Source organism: Pleuronectes platessa, chromosome 19 (genome assembly GCF_947347685.1).
Source record: "Pleuronectes platessa chromosome 19, fPlePla1.1, whole genome shotgun sequence".
Taxonomy (NCBI): domain Eukaryota; kingdom Metazoa; phylum Chordata; class Actinopteri; order Pleuronectiformes; family Pleuronectidae; genus Pleuronectes; species Pleuronectes platessa.
Genome location: NC_070644.1, coordinates 11,618,676 through 11,635,712, shown reverse-complemented (window position 1 = coordinate 11,635,712; position 17,037 = coordinate 11,618,676). Strand labels below are relative to the sequence as shown.

The following is a 17,037-nucleotide window of genomic DNA, read 5'->3' as shown; positions in this document are numbered from 1 at the left end:
GCGGCTCACACGTCTTGTATGACAGATTGATACTGTATGTGCTGCCCTGCGGCAGTGGTGCTCTCGCACTTTTTTATTGCTCTCTATTCCTGTCCTCACTCAAGAACATATACTGCGCATGGTTTGCCAGGATTCGTCGGGTTTGTTTATCTGTTGGATTTGTTTGTTTGTTTGCTCTGACTGCCTGCCTGCTGCACGCCTGCTAGACTACTGTGTTAAGCCACCTTTTATCACATCTGCTCTGCCTCAGGTGTCGGCTTTTTCCGGGTCCCACTGCAATTCACACACAGGCGCAGAATTAGCAGAGGAACAACAAAAGTAAAATTCGAAAAAAGGCTGATTAGTGCTCCATCAAAATGCACTTTGTCACCCTTAAAGTAGAAAGAGAAGAAAACTCTGGAAATGTTATTGCTTAAAAGTTGGTTACATTTTTACATAAACCTTTTTGTACTTTTTTCTAAGAAATTATGTCTCATACGCCTGTGGAAGCTGGGTGCATAATTTGTATGACACAATAACATAAACAAATATAATCAATCAAATGCTGTTCAAACCATTTCCCTGACAGCTTTACCTATTGGGGTCCTGTGTCTGTAAAGTCTGTCATGGGGGTGGCCCTAAAGGGAAGTGCACAGGGCCTTCAAAATAAAACTAAGGCACTTTCTGGTATGAAACCAACCAAAACTTTAAATGTCATTGTTGTGTCTGAGTGGAAACTTTGCTTCGGATGGTGGAGGAAGAGAAGAAAGTCAGAAGGTCCCCAACATGAATCAATAACCATTCTACAGCATCTAAACATTAAATTTAACAGCGCGTGGAGGAGCACATTTTAGTAGACTGGATAAACAGACAATAGGAGAGAGAACTCAATAGTGTTATGATTTTAACGATTTGGCTGGATGATGTGTAATCTGATTGGTTCGGAGGAGCCAATAGGAAGGGAATTATAGTCATATACAAGATTAAATTCAAAGATGTTGTACTGGTTTACATTATATTAGGGGTGTTCACATATACAATACATTTAGTCACAGAGGATACAGTCTAAAATTTTCTGTAAATTTCCATTTCTGTTGTGTGTCCGCTGGCACACAAACTGCGGGGCTGTGTGGGCGGACTCCAGATGAGGCCCCTACGGCAAGAGCACCTGATCGGCTGATATGTGAACTGCTTTCAGAGATATGGCGATCATTAGCTAAATTGCCTCAGCTCTTCACTCCCTCTTACTTCACTTGACTCCTTGCCTATTTTTTCATCCCCCTCTACAGTGCCTTGCATAAGTATTCACCCCCCTTGGACTTTTTCCCATTATGTACTGTTACTAACTGGACTTCAAATAGACTTAAATAAACTTTTTCCCGTTTGATCAACAAAACATGCATAGTACTTTGGAGGTGCAAAATAAATTTTATTGTGACACTGTGGCAAGACAAGGAAAGGCAGAGACGCAGGTACTGTTTACTGTGGTTTATTCAGAACTCCACATGTTCCCCATACGGGAAGTATATATAGCTAAAGCCTCTAACATTACCCATCAACCCACTGGGTGAGAGGACACACCCCTGAGTGCACGCCACAACACAAACAATAATGAGAACAAAAAAGTTGACATCTGTTGGGTGCATAAGTATTCACCCCCCTGTGTCAATACTTGGTAGAACCCCCTTTCGCTGCAATTACAGCTGCAAGTCTTTTGTGGTATGTCTCTACCAGCTTTGCACATCTAGAGATGGAAAGGTTTGTCCATTCTTCTTGGCAAAAAAGATGAAGCTCAGTCAGATTGGATGGAGACCGTCTGTGAACCGCAATCTTCAAGTCTTGCCATAGATTCTCTATTGGATTGAGGTCTGGGCTTTGACTGGGCCATTTTAAGACATTAACATTCTTTAATCCAAACCATTCCTTTGTAGCTCTGGCTGTATGTTTAGGGTCATTGTCCTGCTGGAAGATGAACCTCCGCCCCAGTCTCAAGTCTTTTGCAGACTGCATCAGATTTTCTTCAAGGATTTCCCTGTATTTGGCTCCATCCATCTTTCCCTCTATTCTGACCAGTTTCCCTGTACCTGCTGAAGAGAAGCATCCCCACAGCATGATGCTACCCCCACCATGTTTCACTGTTGGGATGGTGTGCTTAGGGTGATGGGCAGTGTTGGGTTTTCGCCACACATAGCGTTTTGCATTGAGGCCAAAAAGTTCAATTTTGGTCTCATCTGACCAGAGCACCTTCTTCCACATGTTTGCTGTGTCTCCCACATGGCTTCTGGCAAACTCCAAACGGGATTTTTTATGGATCCCTTTCAACAATGGCTTTCTTCTTGCCACTCTTCCATAAAGGCCAGATTTGTGGAGTAGACGACTAATAGTTGTCCTGTGGACAGATTCTCCCACCTCAGCTGTGGATCTCTGCAACTCCTCCAGAGTAACCATGGGCCTCCTGGTTGCTTCTCTGATTAATTTTCTCCTTGTCCGACTCTTCAGTTCAGGTGGACGGCCTCCTCTTGGTAGGTTTGCGGTTGTGCCATATTCTTTCCATTTTCTTATGATGGATTTTATGGTGCTCAGAGAGACGTTCAAAGCTCTGGATATTTTTTTATAACCTAACTCTGCTTCATATTTCTCCACAACTTTATCCCTGACCTGTTTGGTGAGCTCCTTGGTCTTCATGATGCTGTTTGTTCAGTAATGATCTCCAACAAACTCTGAGTCCGTCACAGAACAGGTGTATTTATACTGAGATTAAATTGCAGACAGGTGGACCCTATTTACTAATTATGTGACTTGCAAATGTGACTTGTGAATGCAATTGGTCGCACCAGATCTTTGTTAGGGGTTTCACAGTAAAGGGGGTGAATACATATGCACTCAACACTTTTCAGATTTTTATTTGTAAATAATTGTGAAATCCATGTAATATTTCCCCCCACTTCCAAATGATGCACTATTTTGTGTTGGTCCATTACATAAACTCATGATGAAATACATTTTAATCTGTGGTTATACCATGACAAAATGTAGAAAAGTCCAAAGGGGGTGAATACTTATGCAAGGCACTGCATGTCCGCTGCCGGTGAGGTTTATCCCACACTATTAATACATACACCCGATCCACACCAATTCCATAGCCACAAAGGAATTTAATAGAGGCTCAGATGTGGCAGCAAGCCCAACAAATATTTCATTTTTCATTCAATTATTCTACATCTTTGAAATCCTTTTGACTTTGAGGCATATAGCTTGTTTGTTTGTGATACAGTCAGGTTGTCAGGCGCTATAAATAAAATAGGAATAAACCTTGAGTGATCATGAAAAAAAAGGTTTGGTCTTGTTGACTGAAAAAGCCCAAACCATAACATGGTTAAGTATTTTAATCTGCAACCTGCACTCTCAAAAAGTCCAAAAGCTCTCACTGCAAAAACAAAGAAAAGAATTAAGAAAAACAATGGGTTTGAAAACATAGCTCTGTATCAGTCTGATGGCTAAAAATGTCACTCAGTTGTCTGCGGCAGTAATAAATCATCTTTGTTTTCATTTGGAGCTTTCACCGTGTCTGCTTTATTTGTTGCCTATTTGTGTCCTTTTATTCTTGGTTCCAGGGGATAAGTTACTATTTTATTTAATGGAGGTGTGTCCTTTGTACTTTGTCAGTCCAACAGAAGGGGACGTTTTACACTGAAAAGCCAAGCAAATTCAAAACCACAAATCCCGGTTAAAGCGGTAGATATTTTACTGCGACCCATTTGTAAATAGAAACAGGGGCAGCATGCTGAGCTGCTCCCTGGTGCATTAGCTGCTGCTCCCTCACATTAGAAAACATGGCTATGAAGAGCATGGAGCTACAGTCATCCCCACTGTACGCTGCTGAGGGACAACTCCATTCCATTATCGCTCGAAATAAACCACAGTTGATAGATGCTATTGTAAACATGTTTGACAGATAAAACATTTTAAACTCTTGATTAAATGGACGGATCCAGGTTTTGTATCCATTTTCATTAAGATGTCTAGAAAGGTCCTTAGCCTTGGTGGAGGTATTACTCTCTTTGAACGCACTTCTCGGCCATGGAGGTCCTGTTTTCATCAGATTGTTGGTCTGTTATTTTTGCAGGATTAAGTAAAAAAACTACTCAACTGATCTCTATTCAGTTTTGTGGAGGGGTGGGGGATAATCCAAGGAGGAACTCATTGAATTTAGGTGCGGATCTTGATTAGGGACAGATCAAGGATTTTTTTATTTTTTACTTTCTTTAACATTTGTGGTTTTGTATCCATCTTGTTTTCTTCTTTATTAAAAAAAATAAGGAAATACTGGATCTTTGACTGTATCCACACAATCCACAATCCATTCGTTCTGACATTATAAACAAACAGGAGTGAAAAGATCGCCCCTTTGGCTGGGGTGATAATAAAAACATCCCAACACAAAAATATTAAAAGCACACATGTGGGAAAAAGTGAGATTTTAATTCCTAGGTGTACTAGTTGGATATTCTGCCAAGGTCTAAGGATTTTGTTGCACTTACCGTCCGCGACAAAATGCTCCGGCACATGGAGGGTAACCTTGACAGAGAGGGGGCAGGAATCCTGCGTAGCGTAGACAATGGCGATGACACATGTGCTGATGGTGATCAACGTCAGGGTGACCTTATTTAGAGGACTGTGTGGGATGCCTAAAGGAAGAGAAAGAGAAGAAAAAAAAAATATATATATAAAGGTCAGCAATTTTACAGTATTACCCCTTTGTTATGATCCTTTATTGTAAAGCAGAAGACTGTATTTGAAAATCCTTGACAGCAAAAACGACAGCCTCTAACTTTTAGCACGGAGCCACGACACGCTGACATATAACAGACTAAATCATCCACTTTAGCACCATGCTCAGCTGACAGTGCAATATCCAATCCTTTCCTGGATCCTTGAAAATACAGTTAATTGCATTCCTGATTTATGAATCTTAACCTGGGTTCAAGTTTGGCATGAGTAAGTAAAAGATGACTTAGAATACCCAAGTCCAGGATCATTTCCCGGCGTGATATATGATCTTATTGCCACTGACACTGTAATAGATTGGATGTTTTGGTTGCCCTTTGGCTCTGGCAGGCCTTCCTCTTTCCGAGCCGGGATACAGGGAATGAAATTAGCCGTTTAACCTCTCTCTCCAGATATTTATCACGGGGAGAGAAGTCAGTGTGCCGAGAGGAGCATTACTGAGGAATACGTGTGGTAAGGCGTTGGGCTGGTGACAATCCCACTGGATTTTAACTGCTAAACTGGGTATGTTGAACTGATCAGACAATGTTTCAGAATCCGCAGGCTCCAGGAAATGAGGGAGCAGTTACTTGGAGGAGAGCTGCTCCTCGTGCCTCATGAACTGAGTAGGTTTGTTGTAAAAGTCAATAGTAACAGTCAGGCTACTGATGCTATCCTGTTCTAAGCAGAGGAGCTCAGGTGGCAGCACATCCATACGCTGGTTGTGTGACATGTAGTGAACAAATGTCCCATGTGATGATAAGAGTTATGTTGCTAGATCAGTGGGTATCTCAGAAATACAGAGCAACCGCCAAATGGGTTTACATTTTCCAACTATAGTGTGGTGTTTAAAGTAAAATGTAATTGTATCGATCAAAATGACTGACAATCATCCATTCATCCACCCATCCATCATTTCCACCCATCCACACATCGGTACAATCAACCGAGGAAGGGATGTACAGTTGGTAAAGTCAGCAAGAAGTCAGGAGAATCCCACGTGAGAACAGCAGGTACAGGGGGGTCTAACACCGACAGACGCAAAAATGAAAAAAAACTAAAAGAGAGTTTGTGGTGATAATGCGAGTGTCTTTGTGTTGGCAAGGAAATCACGTGGTCTTGCAGCAGAATTAATACGTCACTTCCTGCCTCAGCCTGCTGCTGCGCTCGGCTGCTCCACCTCTCGCCCGAATAATGCGGAGGATGTGTTTCTGTTGTGAACGTGTCTGTGCAGAAGACATCTCGCTGGGTTGTGCATGTGTGAAATGAAAACTGCGGATAAAGTCTGTATCTGCAGGTCTTGTCTGAAAACTGCCAGTAGAGAAGTGCGTTTCTACTCCTGACTAGTAGTACTACTAGCATTAGAACTGCAAAGTTAAATCGGTAACCCTCTATATTCGTCGTGACAGGAGTGTCCAGGGAAATCTTGACTGGAGTTTGGAAATTGGGAAATGCAGCTCAAGGTCAAAAGCAGGGAGAGGCGGGGTAATGAATCCGTCCGTACCAAACCGCACGTCTACCGCTGTCACAATATTGGGAAGGGGCAGGAACAACAGCTGTCTGCAGCAAAAATGGAAGAGCAGCTAATCCCCTTTGGGGTGTGGGTGGTGTCACTGGGCGTGTGAAGGGGTCCCTCAATCACTGTAAAAGCCTACTGAGTAGACAAAAGCATGCGCGCTCACGATGGCAAACACTTACTATATGGCCACAAAGCAAACACCTATAGTCTGTGCCATGTGAGGCAACGGACTAAATCCCCTTCTTTCCCTTTTCTCTGATCGTCTTCTGAAGAGAACCCAGCGCCTTTACATGGGCTGTAATTTTAACACAGATCACAATCATTGGCTTTATGTCTCCTCGAGCCGTCTGCCCACAAGGCTTCTTCTAATAAAATCTAAGTGTCCGGTTTAACAGGAACCTACAGTTTAGAGAAGGACCTCTCGATCTCTAACGATACACCCAAGCCCTTTCTATTTCTATTATCCTTTATTTGTGAACGATCAACCATCTCCTGTGATTAATTGCATTGTAAAGATACTAAAAGATACCGTAGATTTTGTGGCACAGACCCACATTTATTAGATTGCATTTATTGAGGACTTGAGAATCCATTGAGCCAGGGAGAGCCCAGGTTAGGGAGCCAGTTCTTTGAACTGAAATGTTCTTAAACAGATCAGATTTTTATTCTAAGTCCTAATCTAGGAAGTTGAAAAGAGGCTAAATATCAATAATCTGAAACCCATCAATCAAATTTGTTTTAAAACTGCTGATCCAGCTTTGGATCTGTGAGGCTGGAACAAATGTCAACACTTTGTTACTCTTTTAATTATATGATTCCTTTCACTAAATAATTTGTATATTTATTCCTGCAGACATTAGAGAATAGTATTTTTGTATATATTGAAGCTTAATACAAGTGTCCCAGGTTAACAAGTGACCTGTCCCAGATTATCAAACATAGACAGAATTTTACAAAACTAAAAGCTCTGTCATGTCTTCTCTGAGTATGATAACTCCATTCATTATTCTGGTGTGGTTGGAAAACACTTAAGGCAAATATTTTTGACCTAATGCGTAAAACCGAAATTGGACTAAGCTGTGGAAATCAAAATTGCAAGAAAATGTCGCATAACACCCGAATTGACCCTTTAAATGATCCAGCAACTAAACTTAGTTGGCAGAAGGATCACTCAATTTTACTTTACGGCCCTCACAGCAGTGTGAACTGGATAAGAGGGCTCCCCCTGGTGCAAGTGGATGTGGTTGTTCCACATTGGTAGCGGCGCACAAAGAGGTAAACGTGTATTTCTTCTGACCTTTGCCGCGTCTCCGTCCTCTGTGCTGCTCTGTGTAAAACTTCATCTGGCTGTCATCTTCAGGCTCAGACCCCGATTCCCCTTGAGGACCAAACACGCCTCCGGTTGCTGGCGGAGAGACCACAAGAGTGAGAAAGAAGAAATAAATCAAAAAGGAGAATCGAGCAATCAAGGAATAAACTCCAACAACTATGTATTTAGGTTATTCAAACATTGGTAATAATGGTTGTAATGATTACCGGAGTGCAGCGGCACACAGGGTATTAAGTGCACTTAAAACTGGGGCGCTTGGTTCACTTAATGAGAAAAAGAATGCTGTTTCCAGCCCATTGCTGTTATTTTAATTCTGCAAATCATTTGAGTTGCAGAGGAACATGTGTAAACACAATAAAACTGTTGTCCCAGCGATTCCTGTGTTAGATTTAACATCACCTAACAATTTATTTTGTAAATCACTTTGTCTAAGTTTTATTGTATTTAAAAGTGCTTTATGAAAAATAAATAAAAAGAAGTTAAAAAAATAAATAAAAATAAAAGTGCTTTATAAATAAACTTTGACTTCGGTCATATACCAAAGTTGTGTGTATGTGGAGGTGCACGTCTGCATTCGAGTCAGAGAGCGAGAGCAAGAGCAAGGCTGTGAGGCGTTAAGAGGCTTTGTTTGTGCTGAATCTCCACTGCAACATCACAACACACATTCCTGCGAAACTCACAGGAGCTGCCACAAAGTGATAATTGTCAGGGATTTGCAAAGTGTTGCTGAAAGTCGCTGAAGGATAAACACGTTATCTAAGATTATCTCATTTATTACTCAGAACTGCAGTGTTATACACAATATGCAGTAAATAAACCAGCAGGAAGTGACTGTATGGTATTTCGATTGCTGTTACTATACTGATTGTTAAGCCAAACCCTAAATAAACCACTATATGCTAACAGCATGGAACCTCATGGATGCTCATGTGTTGTGCTTGTATAATCCCCAGGATCACAGTGATTACGCTTCCTAATCTCCCCGAGTGGAAACAGGATAAAGGACAGAGAGGAAATCAATGTTGTTGATGTTTTTTTTTCTCTTGGTCATGAGGGAGCCCCTGAAATGAAATGATCCACCTGTGACAGCAAATTAAAAAGACGGGAACACAGAAAAAAAGAAAACGCACAATGGAGATGGTGTGTTGTGATGATATCCTGATCCATGTGACATATCATCTTCTGAAAGGGGCTACATGACCCAGACAGTGATGGTAATAGGTAATGGCTACATTGAAAATACACTTAAATGGTGTATATGTTTTGTGTTTTTTTTTTTCAACTTTCAAACTTGTATGACCTTATTTCAATATATATACGACCTAGAATCACATCAGACCTAGGGGCGTCACTGCCAATACCAGTAAAATAACACGATTCTCGATGCTAATTTCGATACCACGGTAAAAAAAATATATATATTTTCTAAGATACCATGTACTTATGAGCTTAAAACATGAACTTAAACAGGAAATAGAAGAAAAAAAATAAGACATACAAAACATGTGCAATAGAGCATAGCACAACATAATAAAGTGAAATTAATGGTCAAAGTGCAACAACTAGTGTCCCCAGACACATTCCAGACTTCCAGGCATCTTTTCAAAAGGTACTGTGCAAAAACAACAGTGCAAAACAAAACAGTGGATATAACAGTGCAGCCATTCATATGTTGAACGTGAGTGAAAGTCAGGTTCACGTTCATTTTTTAAATCATCATCGAATCAGGCCATCATGAAATACCAGGAGCGGGGGAATGTGTAACAACTAGTGTGTGTGTGTGCGCGCGCTCCCAGATAGCGGACACACACACAGGCCCCGGGGCTCCGCCCCCCGCCCCTCTCACATGCTCAGAGACTCACACAGTGAGATCAGAGGTCATTCACAAGAAGCAGCCGCTCACTGACTGACCGGCAGCTTCTTATCAGTGGATACAGTGAAAACACGGAGTTTCTCTGGTCTCAGCTGCTCAGAGATCAGCGCTGCAGCTCCAGAAGAGGCGCAGCACCGATGCTAATAGCTGGCATCGGCGCTCACAGTGCTTACGGTGCTTCAAAAAAATGTGCATCGTCAGTGTTCTGTTATTTTAGTATCGAAAGGTATCGTTAGTATCGGTTCTCGTGACATCTCTAATCAGACCGTCTGTAGTTTGCCTCATTTTGATTTCCAAATAAAGTGAAAGACAAAAATTGTTTAGTTTAGATTATCCAAGTCAGCATTGTATTTGTAACAAAAGCTAACGCGTGGGCGGCCAGTGAGACGAAGGATAAAGAAGGTTAATAAAGGTTAACAATTAAAACTACCACATACAGTGTTTTGTGATGTGATCAATAGCAACATATAACACTGATTGCTAAAAAACAGCACACAACAAATGATGCAACAGAGTAAAATTATGCTGCCAATCTACGCTGAAACCACAATGTAACTGTGATATATTGCTATTATCAGACCACGTTATCGGGTTCATATCAGCAATTGCACAGACTGATCGCAAACACAACCAAACCAATGCTGGCCGCGTTGCCACCAGGCGGCTGCACCCATTCACAATAATACCACAACCAGGCAAGACAAAGAAAGCACAGTTGTTCAACTTGGAAGCTGCTCAAAACTATCTTCGGGAAGGCTTGGCTTTCTCCAGCCTACATAACCCTTCACCCCCATTTTGCACGGTTATATCTTGCATGTCTTTTATTGTGACCTTCTCTTTATATTTATACTTGTATTTCTTTGCCATGTTTGTAAAACCCTTTGGCTCAACTCCTGATGTTTTTAACTTGACATTAGAAGGGTAAAGTTACAAAGCTACAAAGATTGAATAGAATAAAAAAATACAGGACCTAAGATGTTTATATCAAATGCCAGATCAAGAGTGTATTTAAACTTTGAAAATGAGAAAAACCTAGAGGCAAACCGATAGAGCGGCCAGGGTGAGCTGCGGCACTCTCTGGAACAAATGTGGAAAGGGGAGATTGTTTCTATGGTGAGAAGGTACTGAATGTACTGAGTTAACAGTCCACAGTGAACATGATGACATGGGTGAGCGTTTCCGGGTCGGAAGTGAATGGCACTTTACTTTGAGTCTGTAGCAGGAAACTTTAAATACAGCCAGATACTGCACATAGCAGGTATTGTGCCATATTGTTTTACTCAGCTTAAAACGTATTTATCTTAAAGTTTATTAACAATCAAGAGATGGTGCAACATATTAAATTTTATCCTTGTTCATAGTCCTAATTCGTGGCAGATGAAATACTTGATTTATTTCACTTCATTAACATTATGTCAGAACTCGTGATCATTTATCTGTCCATAAATATTTTAGGCATGATGAAAAGTTCTATTAAGTTTGTGTAAAATAAAAAAATAAAAAGCGAGCCCAGAAAGCTGTCATCATCCGTTTGGTCTGTTGCACTTAAACAGGTCGAGAGTGGAGTTGGATCTGGAGTGCGAGAGTCTGGTGGAGTGAAATCGAGCCAATGTGCTGTAAAATTGGTTCTGAATTTATGCATCGTGTTAGAACATGCCCAGGAGAAGTGGTGGATGGGAATACAGGCAGATGGAAGAAGAGGGGCAGAAACTGAAAATGTCACAACCAGGATTCGCCGCCCTGTGGTTGGATGTTTCCACCAACCAGTGCAATTTCACTCCACACACATTTTTTTTTTTTTTTTTCCAGTTAGATATCAGGTTAACGTGCCCTTTGACCTTTGATCACTGAACTCTAACATAGTCTTTTAGTCCAAGTGCAAAATGCTCAAAAGCTACAGAAACAACCTTGAAAAACATGGTTTCCAAAGTCCCAACGACCTTGACTATTAACCGTTTATCACCAAATTCAGTTCATGTGTAAGTCCAACTGAACGCTTGTACTGAATTTGCAAGGATTCCCTGCAGGTCTTCTTGAAATATCACGCTCACAAGGCATCAAGTCCCAGCTCTCTTTACCTTTGACAACCATAATCTTACCCAATTTGAGTAAAACTGGAAGTTTCTGTCAAAGCGGAAGAAATTCCTTGAGTACATTCTCGAAATTTCATGTTCACAAAGACGGAAAATCCGAAAACCTAAAGTCTCCGGCCACTAGCAGTCTCCAGCGCTGAGACGTAAAAAAGAGCAAAACGACAGCTTCGACAATCAGCATGGAAATTATAGTTTTCAAACATAAAGTATATTACGAAAAGCCTCTTTAATATACAGAAACATTGGTGCCATTTTTTTTAAACTGGCATGTGGCATCAAAAATCTGAGCACACGGTAAAGCAATTCAGAGCTTAACTCTATCTACTTCATAAAATGCTTCCTTCAATGAACTCATCAACCTTGCCCTTTTTTGGATGAAATAATGTGATGTCCTTCATTGTAATGAATGAGTCTATTGCTGCTCGGTGATGACTACCTGCCCCCCCACACCATTAATGCATCACTCGGACAAGGTAAGTAACTAGTGAGAAAAGTAATTTCAGTTTTCCTCCTCTGCAGATCAATACCTTAATAATCATACAGAACATGGTTGTACTTGTACTTTTCCAAAGTGCTGCTTCAGATTTACAGATAAAAAGGGTTTCGTAAATCTTGTAGTGAGCGAGTCTCGCTTGCAAAATCTCTGTTATCCTCAACATTCGGGAAGGCCTCATTGTTTATAAAGGGCCAACGTATCTCGGATGTAAGGGGGGGGGTGCAAGGCTGTGAAATGAAATCAAGCCGTCCTTAACCTCAGCGTGTTGCCAGTGAGGAGAGGCAAGGATGCAATGTGATCCTTTAGCCGTTTAGCTACGATGAAATAAATGTGCGGATTATACTTTCCATTTAGCAAACACTAGGGCTGCAGGATATATCGGCTATGTACGATATATCGATATAATTTCCACGGGGATACAAGATTTGACAATATCGTTTATATCGATATATGCGTTAAAATGGTCAGTTTCGCCTCAAGCGTCTGCGTTTGCCTTGGGAGACTGTGAGCGCAACCGCGACCCCTCCCACTCTGTCGTTCCGAACGTGCCGATTGCAAAGACGCGTCGTTCCCGCCCCCACCACCCCGTCACAACAAATCAAGCATGGAGGATCCCGATAAAAAAAACGAGACGGCGGAGCGAGACGAAATTGTTTCTAAAAGGAGAAACAACGGCTCCATCATATGGAAATGGTTTGGTTTTAAAAAAAAAGATGAGCAGCAGCTGCAGGTCATCTGTAGGGAATGCAACAAAACAGTTGCGTCCAAAAGTGGAAGCACCACCAATCTTTTCCACCATTTGCAGCAGCGGCACAAAGTGCAATACGAGGAATGTGTGAAACTCCGTGGCTGTGCTGCTGCTGCTGCATCACCGACCGCGAAAGCATCTTCTGCGGCTGCCCCAAAACAATGTCTATTGCAAGAATCCTTCACTCGTGGTGAGCCATATGACAAGAAAACCGCAAAGTGGCGTGAGATCACTAAAGCGGTAGCCTACCACATTGCAAAAGACATGGTCCCGGTCGCAACGGTCGCCCAGGATGGTTTCAAAAAGTTGCTCCGAACAATGGACCCAAGGTACAATTTGCCAAATCGAAACTATTTCTCTGAAGAAGTGCTGCCAGAGATGTACACCACTCTCAGGCAAAAGCTGACAGCCCGGCTCGCAACAGTAAAATATTTTGCGGTCACTACCGACATGTGGTCCAGTAGGACCTGCGAGCCGTATATGTCATTGACAGTTCATTTTATCGAGGACTGGAGAATGGAGTCGGCGTGCCTCCAAACCAGCTACTTTCCTCAAGATCACACCGGAGAGCACATCGCTGAAGCCCTGCAGGATGCGCTCTCAAACTGGAAGCTGGAGGAAAAGCGGCTGGTGGCCATAACCACCGACAACGGGAGCAACGTTGTTAAAGCGGCCCAACTGCTAAAATGGCTGAGGATGCAATGCTTTGGTCACCGACTTCATTTGGCCATTGGTGAGTACAATGGCAAAGTAATAGTTACAGGGAAGAGAAAATGTGTGCATGCTTTAAAACGGTTGTTTGCCATAACAACTTTTTCACACAGTTAAATGGTGTTTGAATTTGACATAAATCTAAATCACACACCTCCCTCTTAAACACAGGTGATCTTCCTTTTTTAGATAATAAAAATCAAAGAAGAATTACATTTTTTAAATACTTTTATTTTAAATGTTTTCTATTAAAGAACATGAACACACAATTGAAAAAGTGAATACAAAAACAAAATAAAATAACACGGCGTACTCTACTTAACAGGTTTCTAAGACATTGTTTAAATTAAAAGGTTAAATGAAAAAGTAAATGATTTAAAATATTTAACAATTTTATTTCAGGACATGGCATGGATGATCACCGCATCACAAGGTGCATTGCGCTGTGCAAGAAAATTGTCAGCAGCTTTTCCTATAGCTGGAAACGGAGGAGAGAATTGGCTGAGGTGCAGATTCAGCTGGGTCTACCGACTCACCAGCTCATCACAGAGTCAGCCACACGTTGGGGATCGAGACAGCAGATGATCAGCAGGGTCCTGGAGCAAGAGGCAGCCCTCTCCAAAGTCCTGTTTGCTGACAAGAAGTCGAGACATCTTGTCCTTAACTGGCAGGACGTAGAGGTCCTGCAGGCAGTCCAGAAAGTCCTGAAGCCCCTTCATGACTTCACAGACGCTCTCTCCGGTGAAGAGTATGTCACCCTCTCCTACGTCAGGCCTGTGCTACACCTCTTCAATTCAAGTCTCCTAATACGGGAAGAGGATGATAGTGAGCTGTGTAGGTCGATCAAGACCAGAATCTTGGATTACCTTAATGCCAAGTATGCTGACCCAGACACAAGTGACCTTTTGGATATGGCATCACTTGCGGATCCACGTTTCAGGGTCCAATACATCCCAGGTGAAAGAGTTGAGGCACTGAAACACAGAGCTGTGTTGGAGGTGGAGGCCTTGCAGGCTGATTTGGGCGGCGGTAAGCCGGACCCGGCTGGCCCTGTGCCAGAGGAACCAGGAATGCCACCACCATCCACAAAGAAGAAGTCACTGGCCAGCTTCTTCAAGCAGAGCACAGCCACCAACACCAGGCTGACACAGAGGGAGGCGATTGAAAGTGAGCTTACAAGCTACTTACAGTCAGCTATCATCGACCACGACACAGATCCTCTCCAATGGTGGAAGATGCATGCCGATATTTTTCCAGCACTGAGCCTCCTGGCAAAAAAGTACCTTTGCGCACCAGCAACCAGTTCCCCTTCTGAAAGGGTTTTCAGTTGCAGCGGCAACATTGTCAACTGTCACAGGGCATCCCTGAAGCCTGAGGCGGTTGATAGACTAGTTTTCCTTGCACAAAACCTGTAAAATATAAGAGCACTGCAAATGAGAAACGTTTTTTTGGCCTGTTCTGTTGGTAATTTTGTTCTGTTTACATTCTTGTTCTTTGCACAGCTGTAGGAGAAGAAAAATCTTAACCCTTTTCATTTAATTAAAACTATTTAATATATTTGTTATTTCACACAATGTTAGATGTTGGCACCACATAATTTGTCAAAGAGATTTAAAGATTTTATTTATTTTGTTAAGAAGCATAAAAACTGTTCTGTTCATGTGTTCATGTGTTCATTCAATTTACCTTTCTTGCACTTGGCACATGTGCCAGCCAGAGTTCCATGTTCCATTCTGGTGAAAATGACTATACAAAATCACATGTTGATATATGTTGCAGTCATACTGATCTGTGTTTTATTAAAAGTGCTTGCAACGTCTCACATGTGGCTTTTGACTTAAAAAAAACCATCTAACCCACTCTATAGAAAATATCGAGATATATATCGTATATCGCCATTCAGCCAAAAAATATCGGGATATCATATTTTGCCCATATCGTGCAGCCCTAGCAAACACCACAGAGTACTTACTTAAGCCATGTTCTTCAACCCTTAACCCCTCAAAGAGAAAATAACTTGATGGAATGAGTTCAGACCAAAATGCCCTTGCGTTGCAAATATGTCCTCGGCTCTCAAAGTGTTGCACACAACACGGTTCTCCCCAAAATAGAATAGAACACTAACACGCGGATGCACCAACGTCAGGTAATGCTCCGATTACACTTAACACGTAGAAGAACACTTCAATAATTAGCCTTTTTTTAATTTGCACTTTAAACCTGCATCAGAAGAACGTCTATGACACATGAGCTAATAACATAACCACAGACTGAGCCTTATAGCTCAAAGGAGAGGTCATATTGTAATGATGTGGCAACACAGATAGAAGGCAAAGTTTATTGAAGTTGGAATTTCAAATCATAGAAGGTGATGAAGTATTCTTAAATCTCCACAGACAGACTAATCACTTTATACAAAATACAGAAGGAAAGGGAAATAAAGACAATGGCTGGTTTTCTAAAAGAAACTTGCAGCAAAACGTGAAGTCTGAACCCTCTCTGGTGTTTCTCATAAAACGGGGTCTTTTTATGAGAAACATTTATTGCTCCTTTTTTCCGTGGGAGGCTGCGGTTCTTTATTGTTGTTCAACGCAGCATCGTTGAACACTTCCTGTGATGCTTTCACATCCCGTGCTCTGCTTGACATTGACATTTGAACAGAACGCTGGCCAATTATTTCCATTCTCCCATCGCGACCTTCTTTTTAAACGTGCCTTTGCAAACAATTTTGTCAATCTCTGTGAATGGCAGAGGCGCCCAGTACAAAGCACGGTGAATCAAGGGAAAATATCAAATTCAACAAGACTTCCTGTCGTTTGCATGATCGTTCCTTCAAATGCATATGCATAAAGGAGAGGGTAACATTTCATGGATCACACAAAAGGTGAGGTGACAAGCTCCTGTGTGTAATTTTGTGTGTGACAGGTGAATTGTGCTTCCAGGCAAAGGCGCGAGTTTGATAAATAACCCACACAAGAATACGTCTGAAACAAGACGGAAAAGTATTTAGAAATCGGGCCTTAGGTCTTTTTTATTTCACGGCTCTTTCCCTCCCCCCCCCTTCTATTCACATTTCTTTTCGCTTTCAGTTTGTTTTCTTCCGTCTCGCTCTTCTCTTCCTCTGTGGTAATACCTTAAGAAACCAAGCCCAATGAAAATATCAACATCCAGAACAAAACACCAGGGCCAAACTACATCATACTGCTACTACAAATTTCCAAAACCATTCATCTTGAATCTCATTCACAATTGTTGTTGTGTCTACAACACAGAGAATGCAGCCTGTGTGAAAACGCACATAAATGCATTATTCCACTCTTGTTAGGTGTTATTTGTGTCGCAAAAAATAACAACACACATCCCATGACATTTTATGGCGTAAGGTCAAGACCTCTTATTCCCACTATGAGCACGTACTAAGCAATAGAGAAACATGATGAAACTGGTAAGAGAGCTGGACTTAGCTCGTGCTCTGAGACTACACAATGACCTCTCTCCTCATAGTGTGGTGCAGGGTACAA

General features: G+C 41.7%; 2 protein-coding genes across 2 annotated transcripts in view; one reads left to right on the top strand and one right to left on the bottom strand.

The window, feature by feature from the left end:
* The window catches only part of LOC128424966 (astrotactin-2-like), a 245,322-nt gene that overhangs the window by 128,302 nt on the left and 99,983 nt on the right, over positions 1–17,037 (bottom strand). The window contains 2 exon segments of the mRNA XM_053411420.1: positions 4,521–4,667; positions 7,563–7,670. Of these exon segments, the coding sequence (XP_053267395.1) occupies positions 4,521–4,667; positions 7,563–7,670 (255 nt within the window).
* LOC128424968 (E3 SUMO-protein ligase ZBED1) lies at positions 12,456–15,335 on the top strand. Its single transcript, XM_053411423.1, has 2 exons — positions 12,456–13,538; positions 13,919–15,335. The coding sequence occupies exons 1-2, from the start codon at positions 12,662–12,664 to the stop codon at positions 14,929–14,931; spliced, it is 1,890 nt and encodes a 629-aa protein (XP_053267398.1). The 5' UTR covers positions 12,456–12,661; the 3' UTR covers positions 14,932–15,335.

What these genes read in the sequence shown, in the direction of transcription:
- LOC128424968 (XM_053411423.1), top strand. Translation starts at nt 12,662, where the DNA reads ATGGAGGATCCCGATAAAAAAAACGAGACGGCGGAGCGAGACGAAATT. An exon ending in CCGACTTCATTTGGCCATTG is followed by an intron (nt 13,539 to 13,918) that starts GTGAGTACAATG and finishes ATTTTATTTCAG; the next exon opens with GACATGGCATGGATGATCAC.